Genomic DNA, 25,992 nt, shown 5'->3' on the forward strand with positions numbered 1-25,992 from the left:
TAATGAATGAAAGGGAAGCCACATGGTACTCTAAATCCTAGAACCTTTGTCTGTTACCTTGAAAAATCATCCACACTCACAGCTAATACCGTCTGCTAAGAGGTCACCTTTTCACAAATTTCCGGAACTCTTGTGGTCACAGCTGCCTGCCATGTTCTTTTAAGGTTCAGTCCCAAACGTGTGTGTGAGAAATCCTCGAGGTGACGAGGTGAAGTCTAACAACTAGAATTAATAATAAATTCAGTTCCCATCATGTCGGTGCCTTCTGCGGACGGGCCTCCCACTGTACCCTGCATGCCCTCTGCAAAAACGCTGAAGACCCAGGCCTTCTCCTCGCTGTACACAGGAGACAGGGGGACACGATCGGCCATGTGCAGCGAGCAAGGCTGGGCTGGGAAAGGTCGGGAGGGTCCACAGCCTTTTGGGGGCAGCTGACCAGCCTTAGGGAGCCCCCAAGGCAGCCTTCCAGGCACAGCTTTCCGTGCGTGCCCGGCCCACCTGCCCGTCTGCCTGCCTGCCTACGGTCTCAGCTGCAGGCTGCTGCACAGAGCACATTCCAACCCAAAATTACACGCACGCAAGTTGAATTTCAGGCACTCTTTTACACTGTAGGATTTCGACCGGCCCTCGGGTGGCAGCGCGTAAACTTTTCAAAGGAGAGCCGCCCAGGGTGTCATTGGAACGCACGCGCTCCAGGGCAGGTGGCTCCGGAGCGGCGGAGAGCGCGAGGCCGCCGGCAGAGAACAAAGGCAGAGGCGGGCAGGGGCGGTGGCGGAGGACGCAGAGCCAGGAAATGGGCGAGGGCTCCCACAGCCCCCCGAGACACAGCCCACCGGGGCGGTGCCGGGACGAGGGGAGCCCGGGGGGAAGGGGGCGGGGCGCTCGGGATTGAGGGGGAGGGGCGGCCCCCCTGGAGAGACGGTCCCTCGGGAGAGAGGAGTAGGAGGACGGGGACCCCCGCGCGGGGAAGGGTGCGGAGGCCGCGGAGGATCCCTTGGGGTGAGGGGAGGGGAGGGGCCCCGGAGGGTCCCTCGGGCGAGGAGGGGGGGAGGGGCGGCGGGGACCCCGGGGACCCCCTGGGGGGAGGGGGCGGAGGCCGCGGCGGGTGCCTTGGGGTGGCCGGGGTGGGGGTGGGGAGAAGGGGAAGGGGAGGCGGAGACCCCTGAGGGAGGGGGCGGAGGCAGCGTTGGGACCCCGGGGTGAGCCTTGGGGGAGCGGTGGCCAGGACCCCTGGGGGTTGGGGGCGGAGGGAGGGACCCTCGGGCGAGGAGGGGGGAGGGGCGGCGGGGACCCCTCCTCCAGGGGGAGGGGGCGAAGGATCCCCCCGCCTCTCCCCCCCCACACCCCGGGAGAGGCGGGGCGGCGGCGGCGGCGGCGGAGACCCCCGGGCGGGGCGGCGCGGGCGCGGTGGGAGGAGAGGGGCTGACGTGTGGCGGGGCCGGGCCGGGCCGGGGGCCGCGGGGAGGGGGCGGCGGCGAGCGCGCCAAGCGGCGGCGGGCCGGGGCGGGGCTGGGGGCTGAGGGGACGGCGGGAGGTGGGGCCGCGGAGCGCGCCGGGCTGCGGCGGGCCGGGCGGTGGGGTGGCGGCGGCGCGGCGGCGGCGGCCGGAGGATCGCGCGGAGCCGCGGCGAGCGGCGGGGCGGGAGCGGCGGAGGGCCGGGGGCCGAGGGGGGCCGCGGCGGGCGGCGGGCGGGGAGCCGGCGGCGGAAGGGCGCGGCGCGCGGGGCCCGGGAGCGCCGGCGCGGCGGGGACGGCCGAGGCCGGCGGCCGGGGCGCCGCGGCGGAGCGGGCCGGCGCGGCGAGCGGCCGGCGGGGCTGAGGCGCGCGGGCCGCCGGCGGCCTCCTTCCGCCCCCTCGGCCGCGGCGGCCCGGCGGCGCGCTGGCGGCGGCCATGGCGGTGGCGGCGGCGCTGGCGGGCCGCGGGGCGCGCGGCGGCAGGGGCCGGCCCCCGGGCGGCGGCGGGCGGGCGGAGGGGGCGGGGCCCGGGCGGCGGGCGGCCCGCGCGGCGGCAGCGGCAGCGGCGGCGGCGGCGGCGGCGGCCGGGACGAGGCGGCGGCGGCGGCGGAGGCGGCGGCGCGGGGCGCTAGGGCTGATGGCGGCGGCGGCCGGCCCCGGGACGGCGCTGTCCCCGCGGCCGTGCGACAGCGACCCGGCCACCCCCGGAGCGCCGTCCCCGAAGGTGAGGTGCGGCGCCGGGCGGGGCGGGGCGGGGACGGGCCGGGGGCGGGGTGGGGGGGGGGGAGCCGAGGCGGGCGGCGGGGCCGGGCCGCGCGTTTCCCGCCCGGACGAGCCGCAGGCCGTGGCGCACTCCCCCACCCCCCATCCCCGAGGCCGCCCGGCTGCCCGGTCGGTCCCCGAGGCGGCGGGGGGAGGCCTGGCCCGCGGGTGCCGGGTTCGGAGAGCGCCTCGCGGAAGCGGCCCCGGGGCTGCGGCCGGTCCGGCCTCGTGCGGGGACTCGGGCCCGGTGGAGCCCCCGGGCGCCCCCGCCAGCACCCCCTGGAGTCCGCTAAGTCGCAGGAACTGAGTGGCGGCCGGCGCGCGGCTCCGCCGGCGAACTTAGTTTTTACCGCCCTTGGGGACGCAGCCCCGCCGATGGCTTGTGCGGAACCGCCGGGGCGGGGGGGGGGGGGCGGCGGCTGCGGCCCGGGGGCGGTCGGGGGCGCCGGGGGTCACCCCGGTCCTTCGTGCACCTGCGCGGGCGGGGGCCGCGGCGTCAGAGCACCGCCCGGGAAGCCGTGCCTTCAGCTCTGCGTTTTTAACTTTTCTGGACTGTTTCAACTTTTTAAGCAAGAGGAGTGTACTTAAATCGACATACAAGTGCTCAAAATGCCCAGAAGCGAGTAAAACGGCCAAAGAAAACAAAACAACCAAAAACCAAAAAACGGCAACAAAACCCCCCTTGAATCAATGTGCCTAGAGGGAGTTATGCCTGAAATGTTGACTCTGAACTGTCTTAATCGTGATGCTTACTGTTAAATGTTATTTTTTTTGGTACATTTATTTTCTGCTCTCCATCTCTTACCTGGTTGCCTTTCTTAATAGGAATGTACCAGGGCTCTGTAATTGAATGGTGCTTGTACGGAAACCCAAACGGACAATGTAGCGTATGTTTATCTGTTTGGGAAAGAATCTGAGTCAATTCCTGATGGCTGGAGCCGTCTGAGGCTAAGGATCATCACGGTGATATGAACTAACTTTATAGGGCACTCAGTATCTGCTAGGCCTTGATCTAAGCGCTGCCCAGTGTTCAGCTCATTTAACCCTTCCCTTAGGCAAGCCCTGCAGGCTCAGTGATGGTCTCAGAACTGGAGCGGCTGGCAGACAGCCCCTGGGCTGGTGAAGGGGGTAGTGCCCTGTGAGCGTCCCGGTCCGGCTGTGGCATGGCCAGCGACTTTTATAGTTGTCTTCTACTTTTTACAGTTGTCTTTTATATAGCAAGAGGACCGTGGTATTGGACAGAATTTTGTCTTACAAATCTATGTTTCGTTGATTACTTTTTTTAAAAGGTATTTTTGTAAGCGTGACAGTCATCAAGCTTTAGGTAATATGTGAGTAAGTCCGTTTCCTGACATTTGACGCATCACTCCTTTCTGAGTGGATGGTGCAACTTGGTCTTGATGTTACTGTCTCCTCACGGACAATGTCGCCTAAACATGTTGAAGCCTCCCGTTGGCTGGGGTGTGTACTGTGTGCTGCTGTATAGACGAATGACTCTTATTAGGGCACGTTTTTGCCAAATGTTTGCAATGTAAGAAAAAAATGAACAGGATCGGTATCTTGTCCTTAGTCCTCGTATGCCCTTTTCCCATGGGAATAGAAATATGTAAGAGAGCCCGTTAGCATAGGCCGATCAGCCAGCCATACGTTGAGTTAAACACTAAATGATCCACACGTTTGTTTTTTTTTTCCCCTAGCTGGGATAGGAGGCTTTGCTTTAATTTAAGTGTTGCAGCAATTTTACATGTTTGTTTAAACCACAGGGCGTTGTAAAAGGTCAGTTTAGATTTACAGGTTAATTGAGAATTTTCTTATTTTGATGATTGCAGATCACTTTTTAGTTTTTTTTTTTTTCCGCAGGTCTCGCCAAGCCAGAATCTTGGCCCCTTTTAATTGCAGTAGAAAGTTAACATTTGTGTAGTAGGTTGTCCTTAAAAAGCCTTTAAGTTGAGCCTTTTAGCAGGTCTGGGATGAGACGTAATCCTGTGTTCCTTATTTTTTATTGTTTCTTATGTGTTGAATGTTTTCAATGTATAGGATGATAATGAAGATAATTCAAACGATGGGACCCAACCATCCAAGAGGAGGCGAATGGGCTCCGGAGATAGCTCTAGGAGCTGTGAGACTCCAAGTCAGGATCTCGGGTACTGTCGTTTCATTGCTCAGTAGCAGTCCTGTGGTGTTTCTCTCTCTGCACCCTCTCCCTCCTCCCCCCTCCCCCCTCCCCGGCCCCGGCCAGGACAGACACTACCGATGCTTTTGCTACTCCGTGCAATTAAATGTTTTTATTGTGATAAAATACACATAAAATTCACCATCTTAACTATTTTGATGACATTCACAAGGTCGTAGAGCCGTCAGCACCAGCTTTGTGTAAAATGTTTTCACTGCTGCCAACGGAAACTTCGTAATCATCAAGGAATAAAAGTTGCCATTTTCCTCTTTTCCCCAGCCCCTGGCAACCGTTGTTCGACTCACTGTCTTAATGAATTTGCCTATGTTAGGGGTACCTCGTATAATATTTAGGGAATCCTACAGTGTTTGTCCTGTTGTGTCTGGCTTATTTCAGTTAGCATCGTTTCTTGAAAGTTCCTCCGTGTTGTGTGTGTGTTAGGACTTCCTTTCTCTCTAAGCCTGTGTCGTACTCCACTGTGTGGACCGTGCGTTTCGTTCGCACTTTCCTGTACTGATGAGGTAGGGTTGTTTTCCTCTTTTGGCTGTTGTGAATAACGCTGTTGTGAATGTGGGGGTATGAGTACCTGTCCAGAGTCCCTGTTTTAAAGGAATTTTTTTGTAATGTTTATTTATTTTTGAGAGCGAGAAAGGGTGTGAGCGTGAGTGGGGGAGGGGCAGAGAGAGAGAGGGAGACACAACCCAAAACAAGCTCCAGGCTCTGAGGTGTCAGCACAGAGCCCAACGCGGGGCTCGAACCCATGAGCCGTGAGATCGTGACTTGAGCCGAAGTCGGACGCTCAACCGACTGAGCCATGCAGGCGCTCATGGTCCCCGTGCTCAGTTCCTTTGGGTATATCCCGTGGAGAAAAATAGCTGGTTCATACTGTAATTCTGTTTTTAGCTTTTGAGGACCCCCCCAAACTGATTTCCGCAGCGGACTCCCCATTCTCTGTTCCTACTAGCAGTGCACACGGTTGCAGTTTGCTCACGTCCTTCCCGATTTGTTTTTCCCAGTTCTTGTGATTGTGGCCGTCGTAAGAGATATGAGCTGGCACCTCACTGTGGTTTTGGTTTGAATTTCCATAAGGACTAGTGGTGTTGACCATCTTGTCATGTGCTTTTTTGTAAATCTTTTGGGGAGATGTCTGCTTAAGTGTTTTCGCCCTTTTTAAGTTGGGTTGTTTGTTTTTTTGTTGTTGAGTTGCAGTGTTTTAGGCATTCTGGACGTTCATCCCTTGTGAGGCACGGGACTCGCAGATACTTTCTTCTCTTCCATAGTTTGCCTTTTCACTCCATTGGTAGTGTCCTTTGATGCGCACAATTTTTAATTCTGCTGAAGTCCAAATGATTACTTTTCTTTTGTTGCTCATGACTTTGGTGTCAGATCTACGATCCGTCGCCAGATCTGAGATCATGTAGAGCGACTCCTGTGTTTTCTTCTAAGAGTTTTCTAGTTTTGGTTCTTGTACTGAGGTCGTTGACCTATTCTTGAATGTGGTAGGAGGTAAGGGTCCAATTTCATGCTTTTGCATTTGGATGTCCAGTTTCCCAGCACTAGTTTTGAAGAAACCTCTTCTTTTTGTTTGTCACTTTTAATCGGGTTCATGAAACCGTCCCATTCTTGCCTCTGTTGTCCGTTGATGAGATTTAGAGGTTGCGTTGGCCAGGTCCAGAAACCTGTAGTCAGCTCTTCAGGATTGGGGTCGATGGGCAATACACTGGCACCATCAGACTAGGTCTGTTCTCTTTCTGTTCTCTTCTGGATTTGTGGAGTCTTTGAGAACAAACGACTGGTCTGTAGTTCAGTTCATTGAGTAACGGGTTTTGGAGTGTTGCTTTCTTTGCTGTTTGTGACTCACTGAATAGCAGATGGGAAAAAGGTTGATGACTTAGTACCTTGGGTGGACGAAAGAGTGGGCATTGGGTGTGAAGCCTGAGACTGAGAATTCGGAATGGGTATCGCCACCGTGTTGTGGCCGTGTAGATCTCTTACGCTACAAAATTCCTTTACTCCTCCCGGTTGTGAGTGGCGTACGAAGCGTCTGGTGTTCCGTGTTTAGTGGCGCACGTGGTTGCTTCCTTTCCCTCTGCCTGTTTTGTATTCTTGGGACACACGTGAGACCTGGGAGCTGGTTTGTATCGCAGAGTCAGAAGACGGAGTGAGCACTTAAATAATTAAAGTGGTTGTACAAAGTTCTTAAAAATAAACATTCGCAAAAATAGATCCCCCCAAAATAGAAATGATTAAAATTTAATAAAAGCCACATTTAAGGCATAATGCGTATTTCTGTGCTTAGCTTTAGCTACTATCCAGCAGAAAATTTGATAGAGTACAAATGGCCACCTGATGAAACAGGAGAATACTATATGCTTCAAGAGCAAGTCAGTGAATATTTGGGTGTGACCTCCTTTAAGCGGAAATATCCAGGTATTAAGTCTTAGTTTATGTAACAGATTAAGTCTAACTTTTAACTAATCGGGATTCTTTCGGATAGGTTGTCGATTTCCGAATACTTGAGTATGGATCGTTTGTAACGCACTTTATGTTCTGCTGGCTGCTTTTCATTTGCTGCTGTCACCCAACATCTCTCTCTACTCCCAGTTGACTCTCCTGCCTTATAAACTGACTTAAAAGCGAAATGAGGAAGGTGAATTTCCTGGGGAATGTTGTAGAAAAAGTCACTGTATAGCCATAAGCACCAGGGCTCTGGTCCTTGACCGTTGCTCCCTGACCTTCGCCACGGAGGCAGCTGCACGGGCTGGGTCTGCGTTTGAGAAAGGCTGTCTGTGTCAACTAAGTTAGTCTTGCTGTGGGTTAACTTTTATTTCTTAAATTCGTAAGATTGCATGGTCTCTAATAATCTTCGGAAAAGATAACACGCAGTACTTTTAAATCTGTGAAGAGTTTAACTTTTGAAACTTTTTAAGAAGTTTTTTAAGTTTTGAAAGTTTTACGTATGCATAATGTCACAAATGTAAAAAACTTTTTAATAGTCTTCTGTTTTTTTTTTTTTTTTTGGAGATTTAGAGCGACGAGATCTGTCTCACAAAGAGAAGCTCTACCTGAGAGAGCTGAATGTCATCACAGAAACTCAGTGCACTCTAGGTAACGCTCTGCATGCGAAGGTTGAGAGCGTGCGTTCACGACGTGGTACTGGATGGGCATCGATCCCCTTTCTTAAAGGATTTTACAAAATTAATAAAATAGATTGAAGTATTTAAGTGCTAGATTGTTTACTTTTAGTTTTTGTGAAAATAAAGGAAAATGACATTTTATAGCAATATCATTTTCTATTAGCTTTCACGGAAGCGTCAGAGCATGTGTTATGTGATGAGTTTTACAGTAGTTTTTAAAAGTGTTGGTCTTTATCTCTTAAAAGGCACATTTTGCTCAGTTTTTAGTTCTGTATCATCTCCATGCTTGCTTTGCAGTTTTTCTTACATAAACATAGTAGTGCAATGTGGGTACTTTTTAACACAAAACCGTGGGTGTTTGTCACAGGGATTGGTTTAATCTGATAACTATGAGTCTTGAAAATTACGTGTATGGCTTGTGTGTGTGCTGATGCTTCTGTTGAAATTGTAAATGACTTGTATAGTGTTTCTAGTGTATTGATTTGAAGACCAAGAATTGGGATACGTTGAAAAACTTTTTTTTTGTTCTAATATCATTACTTAGTTAAGGATATTGGATTAGGAATAATCCTTGGGGCGCCTGGGTGGCTCAGTTGGTTAATAAGCGTCCATGACTTCGGCTCAGGTCATGATCTCATGGCTTGTGGGTTCGAGTCCTTTGTCAGGCTCTGTGCTGACAGCTCAGAGCCTGGAGCCCGCTTCAGATTCTGTGTCTGTCTGTCTGTCTCTCTCTCTCTCTCTTCTCTCTGCCTCTCCCCTGCTCACTCTCTCTCTCAAAAATAAACATTAAAAAAAAAAAAATCCTTAATCTTGAATTGTCTATGGTTAGTGTGCATCATTATTTAGCAATTGTTTTTATTTTTTATTTTTTTATTTAAAAAAATTTTTTGTAAATGTTTTATTTATTTTTGAGACAGGGAGAGACAGAGCATGAACAGGGGAGGGTCAGAGAGAGGGAGACACAGAATCTGAAACAGGCTCCAGGCTCTGAGCTGTCAGCACAGAGCCCGACGCGGGGCTCAAACTCACACACTGAGGTCATGACCTGAGCAGAAGTCGGACGCTTAACCGACTGAGCCACCCAGGCGCCCCTTAGCAATTGTTTTTAATAAAGAGATATATGTTTTTAGTACTTTGATCTTAAAAAAATTTTTGGTTGGAAAATTGATATATTTTCCTTGGATTCTTAAAAAAAATTTTTTTTTAATGTTTATTTTTGAGAGAGCGTGAGCAGGGCAGGGGCAGAGAGAGAGGGAGGCACAGAATACGAAGCAGTTCCAGGCTCTGAGCTGTCAGCACACAACCCAGCGTGGGGCTTGAACTCATGAACTGCAAGATCGTGACCTGACCCGAAGTCAGACGCTTAACTGACTGAGCCACCCAGGCGCCCCTCCTTTGCATCTTTGATGAGCTTTTATTTATTTTATTTTTTTCAATTTAAGTTTATTTATTTATTTTTGAGAGAAAGAGAGTAAGCAGAGGAGGGGGCAGACAGGGAGAGAGAGAGAATTCTAAGCACACTCCACACTGTCAGCACAGAGCCTGAGGTGGGGCTCGAACTCACAAACCTTGAGATCATGAACTAAAATCAAGAGTTGGACACTTAACTGACTGAGCCACCCAGGCACCCCCATGAGCTTTTTAAAAATTGTTTGACTTTATATTATGAATATTGTTTTACTATTTTTGAATATATTACAGTATTTTCCTTGGACTATTGGAAAACCTTTAAAGAGTAGTTTGAAGGAAAAGGAAATTTTGAAAAATGGTTTTGTTCACTTAACCTTCAAAGAGCTTTTCTACTATCCTTTTTTTGTCTACGGTAGGTTTAACAGCATTGCGCAGTGATGAAGTGATTGATTTAATGATAAAAGAGTATCCAGCCAAACATGCTGAGTATTCTGTTATTTTACAAGAAAAAGAACGTCAGCGAATTACAGATCATTATAAAGAGTATTCTGTAAGTATTGAGTGACTGCCATCTTTTAGTCGGTTTAGGGAGAACGACATTTTGTAAGGTTATATGTGATTTCCGAATGTGATATTTTTATTTCAGCAAATGCAACAACAGAATACTCAGAAAGTTGAAGCCAGCAAAGTGCCCGAGTACATTAAGAAAGCTGCCAAAAAAGCAGCGGAATTTAACAGCAACTTGAACCGGGAGCGCATGGAAGAGAGAAGAGCGTATTTTGACTTGCAGACACACGTAGGGTTGCTTACATTTATTAGCTCCTGAACCTCACTTATTGCTTGTTATGGTAGAGTGCTTAGTACCTCCTTTATGATCGTTATGTTTTGTACCGGCAGTTGTGTCCTTTTCTGCCCCAGAACTTAAGATAGAATTTTTCACGATGTGCCAGTAAGGCTCTGTTTGCACGCGCGCACGCGTGTGTTGGGGGGAGGGACCTTTTGCTTTGTGGCTGACCTGCCGAACGAGACTAATAGGTATATATCATACTTGTTTGTCCCAAGGGTCATCGTAAGGCACTTCTGCGTTTATTGACTTAACTCTCACAGTTGCCCCGTGAGGTTGAAACTAGTCATTTTCTCATTTCATGGACGAGGACGTTGAGCTGCAGGGGTTTTAGAAGTTGCCCGGGCCCCCTTGTTCTTTGGGGGTGAGAAACACACCGCCTTTCCCCAGACACGATGGCCATGGTGAAGAGCCAGATAAAACTCACCTGTACGGCTAGTAACACCACCTGCCCTTGGCTTCTAGTTCTTAGTGTCTCCGATATTTTAGCTTTTGGGGGGAGGAGCGCAGTGGAGCACAAGAGGGATTGTTTTCCTAAAGCCTTGTTACCTGGCGTGGAGTCAGTTTTGTATTTCTCTTCATGTTACCCTAGGTTATCCAGGTGCCTCAAGGGAAGTACAAAGTGTTACCGACAGAGCGAACCAAGGTCAGTTCTTACCCAGTGGCCCTCATCCCGGGACAGTTCCAGGAATATTACAAAAGGTATTCGTTGGTTTTATCAGCATTTCTATTGGGTGTTGGTGAGGGACTTCAGAGTCCTGTGTACTTGCCTCCAGAAAGTTTCTGCTCTGTAAGTCCCGCCCTAACATGCTGTGTGAGGTCCGTCCCTGCTGTCTCCTGTGGCTCTGCGGTGAAGGACACCCTTCGACTGGAATTTGAACGTCTGCCCCTGAAGCCGCCACTGCCCGTCTCCTGCCCACCTCCTGTGTCTCCGTGGACAGGCGCCGGAGCGTCCACAGTGCGCTTCGTGGCCCCGTGGCACCCGTGTCACTGAAAGCTTGCTGGGAATACAGACTCCCAGGCCTGCCGACTGTTGGCCCCGTTTTTACGGCCGCCCGCTGGACAGCACCGGCTCAGTCTGCAGAGCGTGTGGAGCGGGGAGCGCGGCCGCCCTGGCCTGGCCGCTGCTTCCACTCCGCGGAGCAAGAACATCGCTTCTCTCTTTCCCAGGCTGGGGGGCACTGAGAGCGAGGCTAACACAGGACCATCTTGTTTGAGAATCTCAGCTTTTACTTCAGCTTTAAACCTTATGCTGTTTAGGATAGAGACCGCTCTTTATAGGGTTTAAAATGGACGATAGGATCGTACTGTTTGAAAGTCCAATTTAAATCATAGGTTAGCGGATTTTAGTTTTTTTATTTTGGGGTCAGCAAATTATTATCTTTTGTTTACTTAAAAAATTTTTTTTAATGTTTATTTTTGAGAGACAGCATGAGTGGGGGAGGGGCAGAGAGAGAGGGAGACACAGAATCCCAAGCAGGCTCCAGGCTCTGCGCTGTTGGCACAGAGCCTGACGCGGGGCTCGAACCCACAAAGTACGAGATCATGACCTGAGCTGAAGTCGGACGCTTAACCGACTGAGCCCCCGGACACCTGTGTGCCTGCTTCTTAACGCAGGTTTCCAGCGCGGACAGGTTGCGAAGCGGTGGAGGGCGGGCCGTGGATGGGAACGGCGACAATAAGTCAGCTGCTGCGGGCGCCACCCGACTCTGGGCGAGGGGTTGTGATGTCTAGTTTTGGACAGGATAGATGATGACACTTGTTAGAATACATGCTTCATAAGTTTTTAAGTAACTTGCTGCTCAAAATTTTGTTCCTTAAATCCAAGTGTTTTGTCTGCCTGTGGCGGACCCACAGATCGCGAGGACTTAGGGAGCTGGGAAGGAGGGGGCGTCAGGCGGCCTGGGGTCTGTGCGGGGTTCCGCCTTCCTCTGCTGATATTTTTATTTTTCTCCTTTTTGGGGTTGAGGTTAAAGGACGGAGACATTCTCTTTTGACAGAAAGAATCAAAGGCATATTTTATGCTCTTAGCCTGATGAAAAAATGTTTGGGCTTTTTATGTATTACTCTCCAAAATGAAAACTCACTTATTACATGTGTAATCATTTTCCAGAAGTATTTGCGGTTAACTGAGAAAATTAGGGCCATCTTTGTGGCTCGCAGATTCGTTCGTTCACGTTCCTAATAAAAGGGAACTGAAACCCGTCCCTCTGAACCTCAGGTACTCAGCAGACGAGCTGCGGTATCTGCCGTTAAACACGGCCCTCTACGAGCCCCCGCTGGACCCTGAGCTGCCGGCCCTGGATAGCGATGGCGACTCGGACGACGCCGAGGACGGTCGAGGCGACGAGAAGCGGAAACATAAAGGCACTTCGGTAGGAACATCTCTCTGTACGAGGAGGCGCTTCCTTTAAGTGCGTGCTGACCGCTCTCCCGGAGCACGTCACCCTCTGTTTCAAGGTCGGCGGCGTGTAATTCCCCGAAAGCTGCCATTAGGAAAATGACTCTGTGCCTAGACACAGACTGTGTGCCTTTGTAAGTGTTGTTAAAGTCGCCCCTTTGTAGTTCTCACAGGCACAGGTCAGGGAAGGGTACAGACCTTACTGTGCAATTCTGTATTCGGCTGTCTTGGTTTGGGGAGCCCGTTCGCTTGTGTGCCTGTTGCGTAATTAATCATCGTAGGCTTCCTACGGGAAGTGTTCAGAGCACCGATCCGTTACCGGGCAAGGTGGCGGTGTCCGTGGGAGCGAAGGAGAGCAGACGCTGTGACGGCAGAGGATTCTGGTTTGACTCGGCCCGTGTGTCAGGCGGCTCGCCACTCTCAGCCTTCACGGTGTCCCACCTGAGTCCGGGAGCGGGCCACCTTCTGGGGGCGGGCGTGTTTGTCACCAGCAACTTCTGAAACATTTAATGATGCGTGTCGCATAAAATCAGATGCCGTTCGAGTGTTAAAGTGACGATACCGCTTCTGTCCTGTCATTTTGGGAAAAGGGGCGCTGTGGTGTGGCCAGGACATGTTGGAGGTGACTTTCCTTCATTCTGCTTGTAGGAGTATAAATGAGTCCAACATTTCAGGAGAGCATTTCATGGTATCTACCAAGATTTTTAATTTCCTCAGGATTTGACCTAGCAAATACGCTAACAGTTTATCTGAAGGACAGAATTTAAGTAGGAAAAAAATGTCCATTGGAGTGTTAACGGTAGTTTTATAATGAAAATTAAGAATAAACCTCATGTCGGGGTGCCTGGGTGGCTGAGTCGGTTAAGCGTCCAACTTCAGCCCAGGTCACAATCTCACGGTCCGTGAGTTCGAGCCCCGCGTCGGGCTCTGGGCTGATGGCTCAGAGCCTGGAGCCTGCTTCCGATTCTGTGTCTCCCTCTCTCTCTGACCCTCCCCCGTTCATGCTCTGTCTCTGTCTCAAAAGTAGAATAAACGTTTAAAAAAAAAAATTAAAAAAAAAAAAAGAATAAACCTCATGTCAACAGTGGGTGATATATTTACACGATAGTAATGAAGTTCAGAGAAGATTTAGTGATGTAATAAAATGCACACAATACTTAATTGAAAAACGTGTATACACAGTGTAATCCAGTTTTGTGTTTTATTTATTTTTGTTTTTTTAAATGTTTATTTTAGAGAGAGTGCTTGTGTGTGCATGCACAGGCGGGGGAGGGGCAGACGGAGGGGGACAGAGGGTCCAAAGCAGTCTCTGCGCCGACAGCAGAGCCCCATATGGGGCTTAAACTTGCAACCCTTGAGATCGTGACCTGAGCTGAAGTCAGTCGCTTAACCGACTGAGCCCCCCAGGCGGCCCTCAAGTTTTGTGTTTTTTGTGTTTTTTTTAAATGAGGGGATATGTGTAGGTGGGGTGTGCGTGTGGGTGTGTGAATCTGGTATCTGTGTGTGTGCAGACGCACCTAGAAAAATTAAAAGGAGATGCAGTCATGTTCCCAGGAGTTGTCTCAGAATGCTTACCGGAGTGGTTATGGATAACCCAATTTTTTCATTTATAATTTTCATAATTTATATGAACGTAACATTTTTATTTTAACTAGAAAATTTTAAGTCAACAAATGAAGCATTAGATGGTCATATACCAAGCTTTTAAACTTTGAACACCTAAAACGTATCCGATGCTGTCGTGAAGGCTCAGTGATGGCTGCACTGGCCTACGAGCGCGTACTTGAAGAACTTCTTTAGTGATGTTTATTACTCGGTAAAAATATCCTCGCTTATTTAAGACAGTTTATTCCTTAAATAGTTTTTTCTACGAAACAAGTAGGCTCCCTTGTGATATGGCAAAATGGTGTAGCGCCGGCTGGAGTAGATCACTCTGCTGGTGTTGATTAAGGCGGGACACAAAGTTGGTTAAGGTACAGTCAGCTTTCTGCTGTCATGTGTAAGACAGATAAGTGATTTTTAACATGACCTGTTTAGTCTCTACTGGGAAAAGTTTTCTTATAATTATCTTTTTATTTTTAAATTGACGGAACTTTGAAACCTTTTTTTTCTTTTTGAATGTTTGCTGTAGTTTTCAGAATTCGCACTCAAATCTGTGTGAATTCCAAGGAATCTTTGTCTTTGCCTTTGACCTCCAGGACAGTTCCTCCGGCAACGTGTCTGAAGGAGAAGGCCTTCCCGACGGCCAGGAGGAGCCTCTCCCGGGAAGACAGAGATCCAAGGACAAAGCTGCTACTCCAAGAAAAGATGCTTCCAAACGTTCTGTACTGTCCAAGTCAGTCCCTGGGTACAAGGTAGAAGAAAAAAGCCCCTGACTCCGCTTCCTTCCCGAGCAGCCTCTCTCCCCGAGATAGTTTAACTCTGACTCCGAGTGGTGGAGGCCTGCCTGCTGCGTCCACTGCTGTCCTGTGCTGTGTGCCCTCTGTCAGCTTCCTCCTGTTGTGCTTTATTTTCCTGGTGGCTTTTCTGTCACTTCTGCCTATGGTTTAGCTTCTGTTTTCTGTATATGTACGATTTATAAGAAAATCTTTTTTTGTCTTTTAAACAATAACCAGGCAAGTATGGATTTTAAAAAAATTACTTCCTAGCAGAACTTTATACTTTGTTTCTTTGGGGTAAAGATCATAATTATCTGGCATTTGAAATATCCTAGTATTTCGTATAGCTGAGCATGCTAAGCTGTAAAGTCTGGGTGGATAGACTCTTAGCATAAGCTGCCTCTCCTGGAGAAAGATCTGGGTTTAATTTAAGATTACTGGATCCATTTGCCAAATTCAACGAACTCTGTGATAGAAAACAGGAACACCTGTTATTTACATCGTGGTGATTTTTAGCCTGACCTTGGCAAATAGTCTCTATGCTTCTATGACAAGGATTGAAACGTTATTTAGTGACGTGATCTGGCTTCTGTCTATATATACTTGTTAACTTCCGGTCTGGCTGTTCTCAGAGGAAGGTATTATGCTATCAGCCGTATTACTTTTGTGGTTCCTCCTGCTGTCTGTCCCTTCCCCTCCAGAGGCTTAGGTGAGAGGTGAGTGGCCTTATCCCTAGATGGGGGGTTAGGAATGTCCTAAAAAGACTGGAATCAGCCGCACAGTTTTATGTTCTGGGTGGTAATAGTAAAATTGACCATTCGTAGGGTCTGGAATGTGTCAGAATATGCTTTCCATTGTGGTTACGAAAGTGTTTTGAAGGAACGTTTTCCAGTAAGGCGATTGGGTAGTTTTACCGAGTGGGATTGTTAAACAATTGTCGTGTGTCAGATTGGGGTCGCGGTGGATGATCTGGAAGAACAGGGGCCAGCGAGCTGCCAGCCGGCTTCCCTTCCTCAGCCAGAACCTTCTCATGGTTCACTTCCCTTTCTTTTCCTGAAGTGAAAAAAGCAAGTTAACAAATGAGTGTATTCAATCCACATTTAATTAGAAAATGCCTTTATGTGATGATCAATTTTGAAACACACACGTTTTTCCGGCCGATGGCGAGCAAATCCCAAGCTTCATTCGCATCAGATGGCTCGGGGGGGCTGCGGCCGTGTGGTTTTTATACTTGTTTTTACGTATACGGCTTACCTAATTTTTTAAACTAAAGACGTAAATTAATGCTTAATAATCAAAGGCAAATGAACTCCAAAGATTAAATCTTGGAAAGTTAGCCTGGTGTGTGCGTGCTGGTCTGCAGATGGGAGCGGTCGCGCAGAGCACCCTGTCTGCGTTTCGGAGCCCTTTCAGAGTGAGCCTGAATTCATCATGGGTTCAGAGTGCAGAGTGTCGAAGCAGACGTTTAATAGGGGCTGAAAATGAAGAATTATTCCACAGTATCATTGATTTAATATGCAAGAAATCATATAGATTAACTTACATTGATATGACTCAAGGGAGTGTAATCTGCAAAATACACATTTTATGACTTCTGTGAACATTTTTAGTAGCTTAAAGTGTTTCAGGTATTTCAGAGTTTAGAACAACCAGTGTCTAGACTTCATACATTGATATGAACATGTTTATTAAAAGTAACCTCTCTATGAAAAATATATTAATAAGCCAAGATGTGCCTAAACATTAGGGTACTTCAAGCTGAAGCTCATATATGCGAATGTGCTGGAGTTAAGGAAAATGGTGGCGTAGCTGATGTCTTGCTTAAGAAGATTCACTAGTGCTTGCCCTTAATTTGTAGGACAGTATTATTTGGGTTACATTAACCTGAAATTAAAGCATATTGTTAGGAGTCAGGCCTGGGTTGCGAGTATATAATTAAAATCTATACTATGTTTTTGCTGCCGTGAAAGTCTCGCTTATCTTTGGTTATTTTTCAAGCAGGAAAGTAAGGGTATCGTGAGCCTTGTATTTGAGATGCTGAGAGCTGTTTGGATGAGTATTTTAATTTTCTTATCAGCAGGGACACTTTGATGTTGCAGTTTCTAGAACTGTCTCTGTCAGACACGGGGTTCTGTTCCACCCGTCTTCGCAGGAGTTCTGCACACTGTTCCCTTCCTACTCCATCACAGGAGTCTCCTTCAGACACTGGCTTCCCAGCTGGTGGAACTGGGTGTGAGCAGTGTGGCTGGCTTCTCAGAGAGCTGAGTGCTTGAGCGAACAGAGAATTGCCATAGAAAATGCTGCCGGGCTAGCTAGCTCGCTCTCTTTCTCTCTCTCTCTCTCTCTCTCTCTCTCTCTCTCTCTCTTTCTCTGTCTCCTCCCCTGTCACTCCCTCTTTTCATCAAGATGAAGACTATTGGGTAAGAAAAATTCTAAGTGACTTAACGAAATACTATGATTTCAAGCTTAGAAGTAAACTTAGAATTTTCTTGGTGTCCCTTTTTATCATAGGTGTTTAATGTATGTTTTAATGGCTGTAGAACTTGAATTGCTCTAGAATGTGAATGACTAGCCTTGTGTTTTCCTCATTTTTGACTTTTGTAAGGGATCTCCCATGAGGAGTTCTCCTTTTAGAGTTTGATACTGTGTAGTTACTTCCCTGACTTCAGTGAAAGATAATCCAGTACGTGGTATGCCAGTGTCTAACTTCAACTACACGTATTAAAGAAGTAGATCTTTCACATTCAGTGCAGGCGGCATAACCAAAGGAGGTGGTTATTTGGCTGTGCTGAGAGGTAGCTTTCTGCTGTATATTACGGCAGTTCCGGATTTGGTCGTCACTGAATCGGAACTTGGGTCCTAGAAGTGCACTTGTAGCTATTTTTTATTTACTGTAGGAAACACAGTGAGAACCTTATTCTTAGAATGTAGCAGCAACAACGGAAGGGGACTGCTTTGTAAGACGCGCACGGTTGAGCACGTGACACTGCCCTTGTGTTGGGGAGCAGGGTATAGAGATACACATACAGGAGATGCAGAATAGTTAACGGTAAAGTTTTATATGTATGTTTTAACTCCCATGATATTTATTATTTTGTAGAGACGTTTGTGATTGTTTAGAGTTATTGTTTTTATTATATTTATGTATAAGGTTGACTTTTTTTTAAATAAATAAGCCAAAAATTATTTTTGAACGCCTCTGTCATCTTTTGCAAAAGAAAGACAATTAAAAAAAAATAAACTTAAAGAATTAAGAACAAACTGTTTAGGCCTTACAGGTTTTGAAGGTGGCAGTGAGACATTTCAAAGCTGGAATACTATATACAAAGTTAGAGTTTCCTTTAGGCTCCTCTTTGGTTTAATAACTTAGGAGAAGGAAATAGAAGATGGATTTGGCTGGGTTGGGATAAAACAGAAATACAGCAATTTGGTAACTTCCCCCCAGTTCCTGTAGACACATGGTCCTAGCCCATCCATCTTGGCCTACGCTCGCTCTCCTTTTTCTGCCACAGTTACTTACGTATTCATGTGGCATGAGTGAACATCATTTTATTATGGTCAAAATTGGGATGTTTGAATGTTCTCCCTCCCCCGGTAATTGTAGGTGCTGTGAATCTTTTCTTCTTTGTCCTTTTCCATGTGTTGCTAAGTGTGTTTTAAAACCCAAATATACCTTCGTTGGATGGAGCAAATTTTTAATCTGAAAAAAAGAATGGTACTCAAAATATGACGGTGTCTGTAATTTTTTAAGTTATTATTTTTTTTTGCTTGCTTGAAAACTTTTCTCTTTTGTTTTGTATCTCATACGAATGCTTTCCCCTAAGTATAAATTCTTTTATTATTAGATACGCAAAGGGAATAATCACAGCTATTTCCCCGAAACATTTGTGCACGTGACAATGTATGGATGAGACATCTTCCAATTAAAAATATTAAAACATTGATTTTATAACTTAGGTTTTATAGATCTATTTTTACAATTTGGGAAATAATCAGTTTTTAAACAAAATCAGTATATAAGCTGCTTAAGACTGAGTCTTCTGTTTTATAAGAAGCCTTACTTACGTGTAAAGGTCATTTGGTACCTGAATTTCTTCTTCCAATTAATAGTGCAGTTTGACATTGCATTTAGTTTTTTCCCCTTCCAGCTCATTATGCAGATCTTACTGTGCATGTAGGGAATGTAGAATGCTACCCTTAATCCAGACGTAGATCATGCTGTTGACAAAATTTTAAAACGAAACCTAAGGCTTTAGTCAGTAGGCCATTGTATTTTGAAAGCCGACTCTCTCAAGTTAGGTCTTTCTAAAAGATTGTTAACAAGTTACTAAAAGTAAAGATAAGGCAGTGACAATTCCTTATGAACCCATAGTGAGTACTTCTGGCATGAATTTATAGCCCTCTTCTACCCTTCCAGCCAAAGGTCATTCCAAATGCTCTATGTGGAATTTGTCTGAAGGGTAAGGAGTCCAACAAGAAAGGGAAGGCTGAATCACTTATACACTGCTCCCAGTGTGATAATAGTGGTAAGTATTGACATGTCTTCTTAACATTTTAACCATCCTATTTGTTGCTTCAGAAACCAGGATTTTTAGTTGTCAGCTAGACCTGAATCAAATCTCCAAGTATAGAGGGTAACTTGTAACGCATAGAAAAGAAGCCCATGGGTTTTCCTCTCTTTGGTGATTGGACACTGTAGCCGTTCTTGAGAAATCCCGATGCAAACTAGCATTTTATTGTGCCATGTTAAGTTCAAAACTCTTTTGTGAAATACTAATACTGGTTTTGGTTTAGGCCACCCTTCTTGCCTGGATATGACCATGGAGCTTGTTTCTATGATTAAGACCTACCCTTGGCAGTGTATGGAGTGTAAAACTTGCATTGTATGTGGACAACCCCACCATGAAGAAGAAATGATGTTCTGTGATGTGTGTGACAGAGGTTATCATACTTTTTGTGTGGGCCTTGGTGCTATTCCATCAGGTAAAGATTACAAAAAGGAGTGAAGGGACTGTCCCGTCATTTTTTTAAAGGCTGCATAAACACCGTAAAGATCCTTCTATTGCCAAGAAGTTACCAAAAGCTGTGATTCTCCACATAGTGTCCACGTGCCTTTCATCCCTAGGTACCCCGGCTAAAGGACAAATGGGTGTCAGGGGGCCTCATCCAAGTTTTGGAATAGGGCTCAATGTATAGAATGAACTCAAGTCTTTCTAGTGAGAGCTAAAGCAAGAGCATCCGTTTGTTTCAAAACCTTGATTTTATTTTTATGTCCTCTATTCAGAAACTTAACAAAAATGACTGCTATGCCTTTATAAATAGTAAACCAGATTTCTAGAAAATGAGGCAGCATGACAATTCCAGATAACTTTGGAACAGAGCTGAAGAATAAATCACAGTAATTGGACTAAAATGTTACATACGATTGTGTAAATTTAGAACTGACTTGCATAGTTAACACTGTATAATACTTTATGAAACACACGCCTAGAACGGTTTCCTGGGAGTCGTTAAGAAGCGGGTGACTTAAAGTTCGGTAGTAAATCAGATGGAGTAAGTGCCTAGGTGGGGTTCACCGCTGTGCGGTCAGATGCTTGAGAAGTTTAAAGTGCGGTGTCTGATGCACCAGGACTTGAGAGGATGTTTGCACGTGCAGCTGCCACTGAGCAGCAGAGAAAAAGGCTGAAGATAAGCCCAAGTCAGTAACGGGGTTTATACAGGATATGTACTTTTGAACTTCTAAAGGATGACAGTGTTTGGGTTTCAGAAAGGATTGTGGTAGTTTTTTAAAGGTCCAGATCATTGTATGGTATTGATCTCCGCCCCTGCCCCACCCCAACTTGCACTGAATTTTACAGGGCATTGATTACACTGGTTGTCGTAAGGGAAGTTTCCATTTTTCTCCTTAAATTAAGTAACTTACAGGTGCCTTTCACGTCACACATCCACAAAAAAATATCACTAGTGATAGCTAAGGAAGGAGAGCCAAATAGGTTTACAATTCAATCCTAAAAAATTAAATTTCATACTAAACTAACAATTTTTCTCCTAGGTCGCTGGATTTGTGACTGTTGTCAGCGAGCCCCCCCAACACCCAGGAAAGTGGGCAGAAGGGGGAAAAACAGCAAAGAGGGATAAAATAGTTTTTGACCCCAATATTGTAATACGGATTTAAATGAACTACTTGGTGCCAATTTATTTACATTCTTGATTTTATGCCAATAAAAGATTTCTGAAATTCATGATGTGCTTAAAATGTTAAGTTGATTTATTTGTTATAAGCTACTATTCCTCTTAAAACCAATTTCAGGTAGAGAAATAGTTCATTTTTCTTTCTTTCTTTTTTTTTTTTTTTTAAGTCTCTTAGGGCTTTGGCTCTCTCCAGAAATTCAGTGGAAATATATGCAACTTAATTGAAGTACTTAACTTTATTTCTCTTTGGCCTGAAACTTTATTTGCATGAAGTTTTCCTAATCTGTATTGTTTCTGGCCAGTCATGGGTAGCATAACAAAATTACTTAATAATGGACGAATTTTAATTGCTAAGATAGCTGCAGGTGATCAATGCAAATGACCTTAACCGGCAGGGGGCAGGGGCACACCTGGGTAGGGCTCCAGGTGGATCCTCTTGGGGCGCAGGCGTGGAGCTTTAGGCCACACCCCGGCGGAGAGATAGGAAGGGGTACATTTCGGACCTGTTCAAGGTTTGCACCTCACCTAGAACCGCTAACTGGAGTGAAGGTGCAGCTGCCAACCTGTCCATCTGAGCCGCGCGGCGGCAGGAAAGGTGCTGCATTTTCCCTAAACCTCCTAGTCCCCTGACAAACCGATCAAACCGGAGTTTAAACATTTTATTGTGCGTATTCCTCTTACAGGAACTTTGAGGACTGAAAAAGCAACATCGTTCTTGCCGCTTTCCCTACTTTCGGGGTAAATGAGGTAACGAAATCCTATGGCTTTATGTTTGGAACGTGACCTCCCGGCGGATAAACGGAGCCGGGTTCGGAGGCCCGCGGTCCCCGGCACGTCTTATCAGGGTGTCTTCCGAGCACGTCCGAGGGATCAGAAGAGAATCTCAAGTACCAGTTTCAAAACACTAATTAAAACGGTCCAGAGCACGGACTCCTCCTCCGGGGGCGCGTCCTCGGGCGCGGACGCCGGCCGCTGGCTTGGGCCCGTCCCGTCGGCGTAGGCCGCCTCCCCGAACGGGGACCGCTCCACCGCCCGGTCGTAATACACTTTCATCTCGAACTCGCTCTCGTGGTGGGACGGGTGCCCGTACACCCCGATGCCCACGGGCCGCCGGAAGTGCGCGGGGATGGACACCGCGTCCGGGCCGCACGTCACCGACTGCAGGTCGTAGTCGTCGAAGCTCGGGTGCAGCGTGCTGTCGGACACGTACAGGTCCGCGTCCCCCCTCACGCTCCGCATCTGGAGGACGATCTTCCCCTCGTGGTTCAACCTCAGGTAGCTGTAGTTCCCCGCGCCTATGTGCCCCTGCACCACGTGCAGGAGGAGCCACTCCTCGGGAACCTCCTCCTCGTCCGGGGGGCTCCCCGACCACGCGAGCTGCGAGGCCAGCAGGAGCAGCAGAGCGCGCCGCCAGGCGGCTGCCATGCCCGACGCCGGGGGCCGTCACCTGCTAGTCCGCGGACGTCCTGCAGGACCAGAGGGGACACTCAGCGCGCCCGCGCCAGGCCGCCGCTGGGGGCCCGGGGAGGGGGAAGAAGGGGGGAGGGGGAAGAGGGGAGGGAGGAGGGAGGCCGTGCGGGGAGGCGGGGTGGAGGAGAGGGAGAGGAGGTGAGAAGGGAGGCGCGCGGGAGGGTGGAGGAGGGGAGGGACACAGGGGGCGCGGGGCCGAGCGGAGGGGCGGATCGGGGGGAGACGACTCCGCCAGGGGCGGGAAGAGGGGGGGGCCCGCGGGCGGCGGCGGGGTGGCGGGCCGGCCTCCGGGCCCTGGACTCACCGCCGCTCCCCGCCGGGTGCCGCGTCCGGAGCATCGGGCCCAGCGCCGGGCCGCCGCGCCGGAGCAGCCGGAAGTGGGGCGGCACCCGGAAGTGAGGCGTGCCCGGAAGCGAAGGTCCTTTGGGCTCTCGCGGGAATGACGAGAATCTCGTGGCCTCTGAGCCGCGGCGGCTGGTAACCAGGGCGACGGCGGGTGGGGCGGGCCGCCGGCTCCCAGCTCTCTAGGTGCTCGCCGTGCCGGAGCGTCCGCCTCGCGGGCCGTGCGGGGTCCGAGCCGCCCCCAGGTGAGAGCCCGGTGCGCCCGAAGAGACCCTTGTCGGGGCACCTGTTACCCGTCCTGTGCTCGCCGCGACCGAGCGTCCGCCTCGCGGGCTGTGCGCGGGGTCCGGGCGGGCCCCAGGCGAGAGACCCTTGCGCAGCGCTTGCTATCTGTTCTCCGTTCCTAGTAAGAACATGGTACTTTTTCAAATTCTCCTAAAAGAGGCTTCAAAATGTAGTTGTGTTTATTTTCAGGATACTTTGTTAATTTGGAACCTGGGATTAAGGGCAACCTATTGGTCATTTTCGGCTCAGGTCATGTCCTGGTTCATGGGTTCGAGCTCCGTGTCGGCTCTGTGCTGACAGCTCGGAGCCTGGAGCCTGCCTCAGCTTCTGTGTCTCCCTCTCCCTCTCTCTACGCCTCCCCCACTCATGCTCTGTCTGTCTCTGTCTCTCTCAAAAATAAACATTACAAAAAATTTAAATAACAAAAGGAAAGGAGTTTTAGCATTTAAAAAAAATTTATTCACTTAGAGAAAGCCTGCGTGCGCACGCATGCAGAAGTGGGAGAGGGACGGGGGGTGGGGGGTGGGGGGGGGTAGAGAATCCCAAGCAGGCTCCACGCTGTCAGCACAGAGCCTGATGCGGGGCTGGAAATCAAGAACCCTGAGATCATGACCTGAGTTGAGGTCAAGAGTCTGGTGCTTAACCAAGTGAGCCACCCGGGCGCCCTGGAAATGAAACCCAGTGTGGTAGCGACAGTCAGGAGTCAGCGATTTGTGCTCACCTAACAAGTGATGGAGGCACAAAAGTGCGCACTGCGCAGTTTGAGAATTGACAGTCTACAGAATCCGCTTCTCCAGTCTGGCTAACAGAAAGAGGGCATAGTCTTTTTTTCTTTTTTTTTTTTTTTTGATTTTTTAATGTTTATTTTTGAGAGAGAGAGGAGACAGAGAGAAAGAACATGAGCAGGGGAGGGGCAGAGAGAAGGAGACACAGAATCCGAAGCAGACTCCGTGCTCCTAGCTGTCAGCCCAGAGCCCGACGTGGGGCTTGAACTCACCAGTCGCGAGATCATGACCTGAGCTGAAGTCAGCCACTCAACCGACTGAGCCACTGGACGCCCCCATTTTTGTTTTTAATTAAAGCAGCTGTATAGAAAGAGTACTATTATCTTTAAATCGTATTTTAGGGGCTCGTGGCTGGCCCGGTTGAGCGGCTGACTCTTGGTTTGGGCTGGGGCGGTGATCTCCTGGTTTGTGAGTGTGAGCCCTGAGCTGGGCTCTGCACTGGCGCCCAGAGTCTGCTTGTGATTCTCTCTCTCCCCGCCCCCCCTCTGCCCCTCCCCCCACTCGCACCCACTCTCTCTGGATAAATAAACTTAAAAACATTTAGGGAAGGACTGATGGACGCAGAAAAGAGCGTGCATGATCTGGCGCCCTTCCCACACCTTTGTCATCAGCCGCTGCTCCGTATTTCAGTAGTTGTAGCCTCAGGACAGCTGGAGGTCGAACCCCCCTCCCGTTCTGGCTCGGTTGCAGAGTCATCAAGGATACTTTGTCATTTTCTCCGACCAGCTTACCATGAGTCTTTCTGAGGTGGCGAGCACTTTAACGGCCTTTAAGTGCTTGACCTGTGCCCACCGACGTCCCCAGCTTTTTTGGCTTTCAAGACTCCCGTTAGCTATTAGCCTTTACTTACTACAAAATGTTATTCGCCTGAGGTCTGGTGCTGGACCCAGGCCAGCTTAAACTGGGCCCAGGTTTTTAGGTTGGACCCAGTCTGGTACCACCAGCAGTTCCCAGTGTGGGATCCAGGCAGAGTCAGGAGAGAATTTGGGGAGGGATTCCGACCAAGTGGGGAACCGTGGAAATGGAATTAGGTGAGGAGCTCAGCACGGAGAGAGCAGAGCTCAGAACCCGCAGGAGCGCACCCACGGCCCTCGGGAGCCGGGACAGGCACTCACTGTGGCCGCAGGGTACCACGCCTGTGCGTGTCCTCATCCCGCCGCTGTCAGAGAGCGCTCCAGACCCCAGCACGGCTGCCACGTCCGGCACCTAACAGACTCGGCTGAGTAGATTGAAAGACCAGACTGGCTGTTTCATGGTGCTTGAGTCGGGCAGCATCCCATCTCGCAATGGAGAGGAGCTCTGCTGAGCTGGGGGGAAGGGAGGGTGGAAAAGGAAATTATTAGAGAATGCGTTGTTTCCGGCAAGGTCGCCTTCCTCAGGGGAGTGGACGGGGTCTGTGGGGCACATCAAATCTGGTCACTAGAGCTGACCAGGTAATTCCGAGCTGAGTGGTAAGCAGTTAGGTTCCTGGCGATGGAGACTGCGGTTAGATTAGGTGTTAAGTCTTGGTCTGCTGATGGGGTTTAGCACACTGACTACATTTAGGTCCTGCTGTCTCCTTTTTAACAATTCAAATATTTATTGAATACCTAACACGTATGAGGTACTAGGACACGTTTTTTCCCTTTCCCAGAGCTAGACGTTAATCGGTTATATACTCTTACGTGTGTGTATGTATATACACTTGACCTTTGAACAGCGTGGGGGTTAGGGATGCCCACCCCCCATGCAGTTGAAAATCTGTGTATAACTTTTGACTCCCTGAAAACTTTACTAATAGCCTGCTGTTGAGTAGAAGCCTTACCCACAACATAAACAGTTGACACACATTTTGTATGTAATCTGAACTACGTACCATATTCTTACAACGAAGTCATTAGAGAAAAGAAAATGTTATTAAGGAAATGATAAGGAAAATACGTTTACAGTGCTGCACTGTGTTTACTGAAAAAAAATCTGTGTATAAGTGGACCCGTGCAGTTCACACCCGTGTTGTTGAGGGAGGAGCAAATCCGAGGAATGAACGGAGTCACGAGGGGACGATGAACGGCGCTGGGGCTGTGGTGTCGGATGAGCTCCGGGCCCGGGAGTTTGCTCTCCCTCTTCAGAAAGAGGGGCAGCTGTGGGCAGCGGCTGAGCTGCTGTTGTCATCATACCCCTGGTTTGGTCATCCCTTGATTGTGGCCCAGAGGGGGCTCCTTAGGGAACTAAATTCCCCTCAGGCTCCCTAGGGACGAGGCAGGGGAACAGGTAAGGATGCCTGGCCTGGGAACAGGTGAGTCTCAAGGAGAGCGCGCTGACTTCCTGTAACCCAGCAGCCGGCACCCTACGGGTAATCGAGCCCCAACAGGGAAGGCGG

At 49.0% G+C, this 25,992-nt stretch overlaps 2 protein-coding genes across 3 annotated transcripts; one reads left to right on the top strand and one right to left on the bottom strand.

Moving 5' to 3' along the window:
• Positions 1-2,083: 2,083 nt before the first annotated feature.
• On the top strand, positions 2,084-20,801 carry PHF10 (PHD finger protein 10). 2 transcript variants are annotated; one of them, XM_047101072.1, is made up of 12 exons: positions 2,084-2,178; positions 4,254-4,360; positions 6,689-6,819; positions 7,414-7,497; positions 9,353-9,486; positions 9,583-9,732; positions 10,373-10,482; positions 12,002-12,155; positions 14,380-14,535; positions 18,977-19,085; positions 19,354-19,542; positions 20,612-20,801. In XM_047101072.1, exons 1-12 carry the CDS (start codon positions 2,092-2,094, stop codon positions 20,695-20,697), a joined length of 1,497 nt encoding a protein of 498 aa, XP_046957028.1. In that variant the 5' UTR covers positions 2,084-2,091; the 3' UTR covers positions 20,698-20,801. The 2 variants fall into 2 exon arrangements, with proteins under 2 accessions (XP_046957028.1, XP_046957029.1); XM_047101073.1 differs by having other exon boundaries at positions 7,420-7,497.
• On the bottom strand, positions 19,801-22,618 carry CUNH6orf120 (chromosome unknown C6orf120 homolog). The gene is made up of 2 exons (XM_047101074.1): positions 22,526-22,618; positions 19,801-22,217 (listed from the first exon to the last, which is right to left on the bottom strand). The coding sequence occupies exon 2, from the start codon at positions 22,174-22,176 to the stop codon at positions 21,622-21,624; it is 555 nt and encodes a 184-aa protein (XP_046957030.1). The 5' UTR covers positions 22,177-22,217; positions 22,526-22,618; the 3' UTR covers positions 19,801-21,621.
• Between the last annotated feature and the right edge of the window lie 3,374 nt (positions 22,619-25,992).

This window comes from Lynx rufus, unplaced genomic scaffold (assembly GCF_022079265.1).
Source record: "Lynx rufus isolate CCGP_SWC_20201006 ecotype Redwood Valley unplaced genomic scaffold, mLynRuf1.p SCAF_56, whole genome shotgun sequence".
NCBI classification, from domain to species: domain Eukaryota; kingdom Metazoa; phylum Chordata; class Mammalia; order Carnivora; family Felidae; genus Lynx; species Lynx rufus.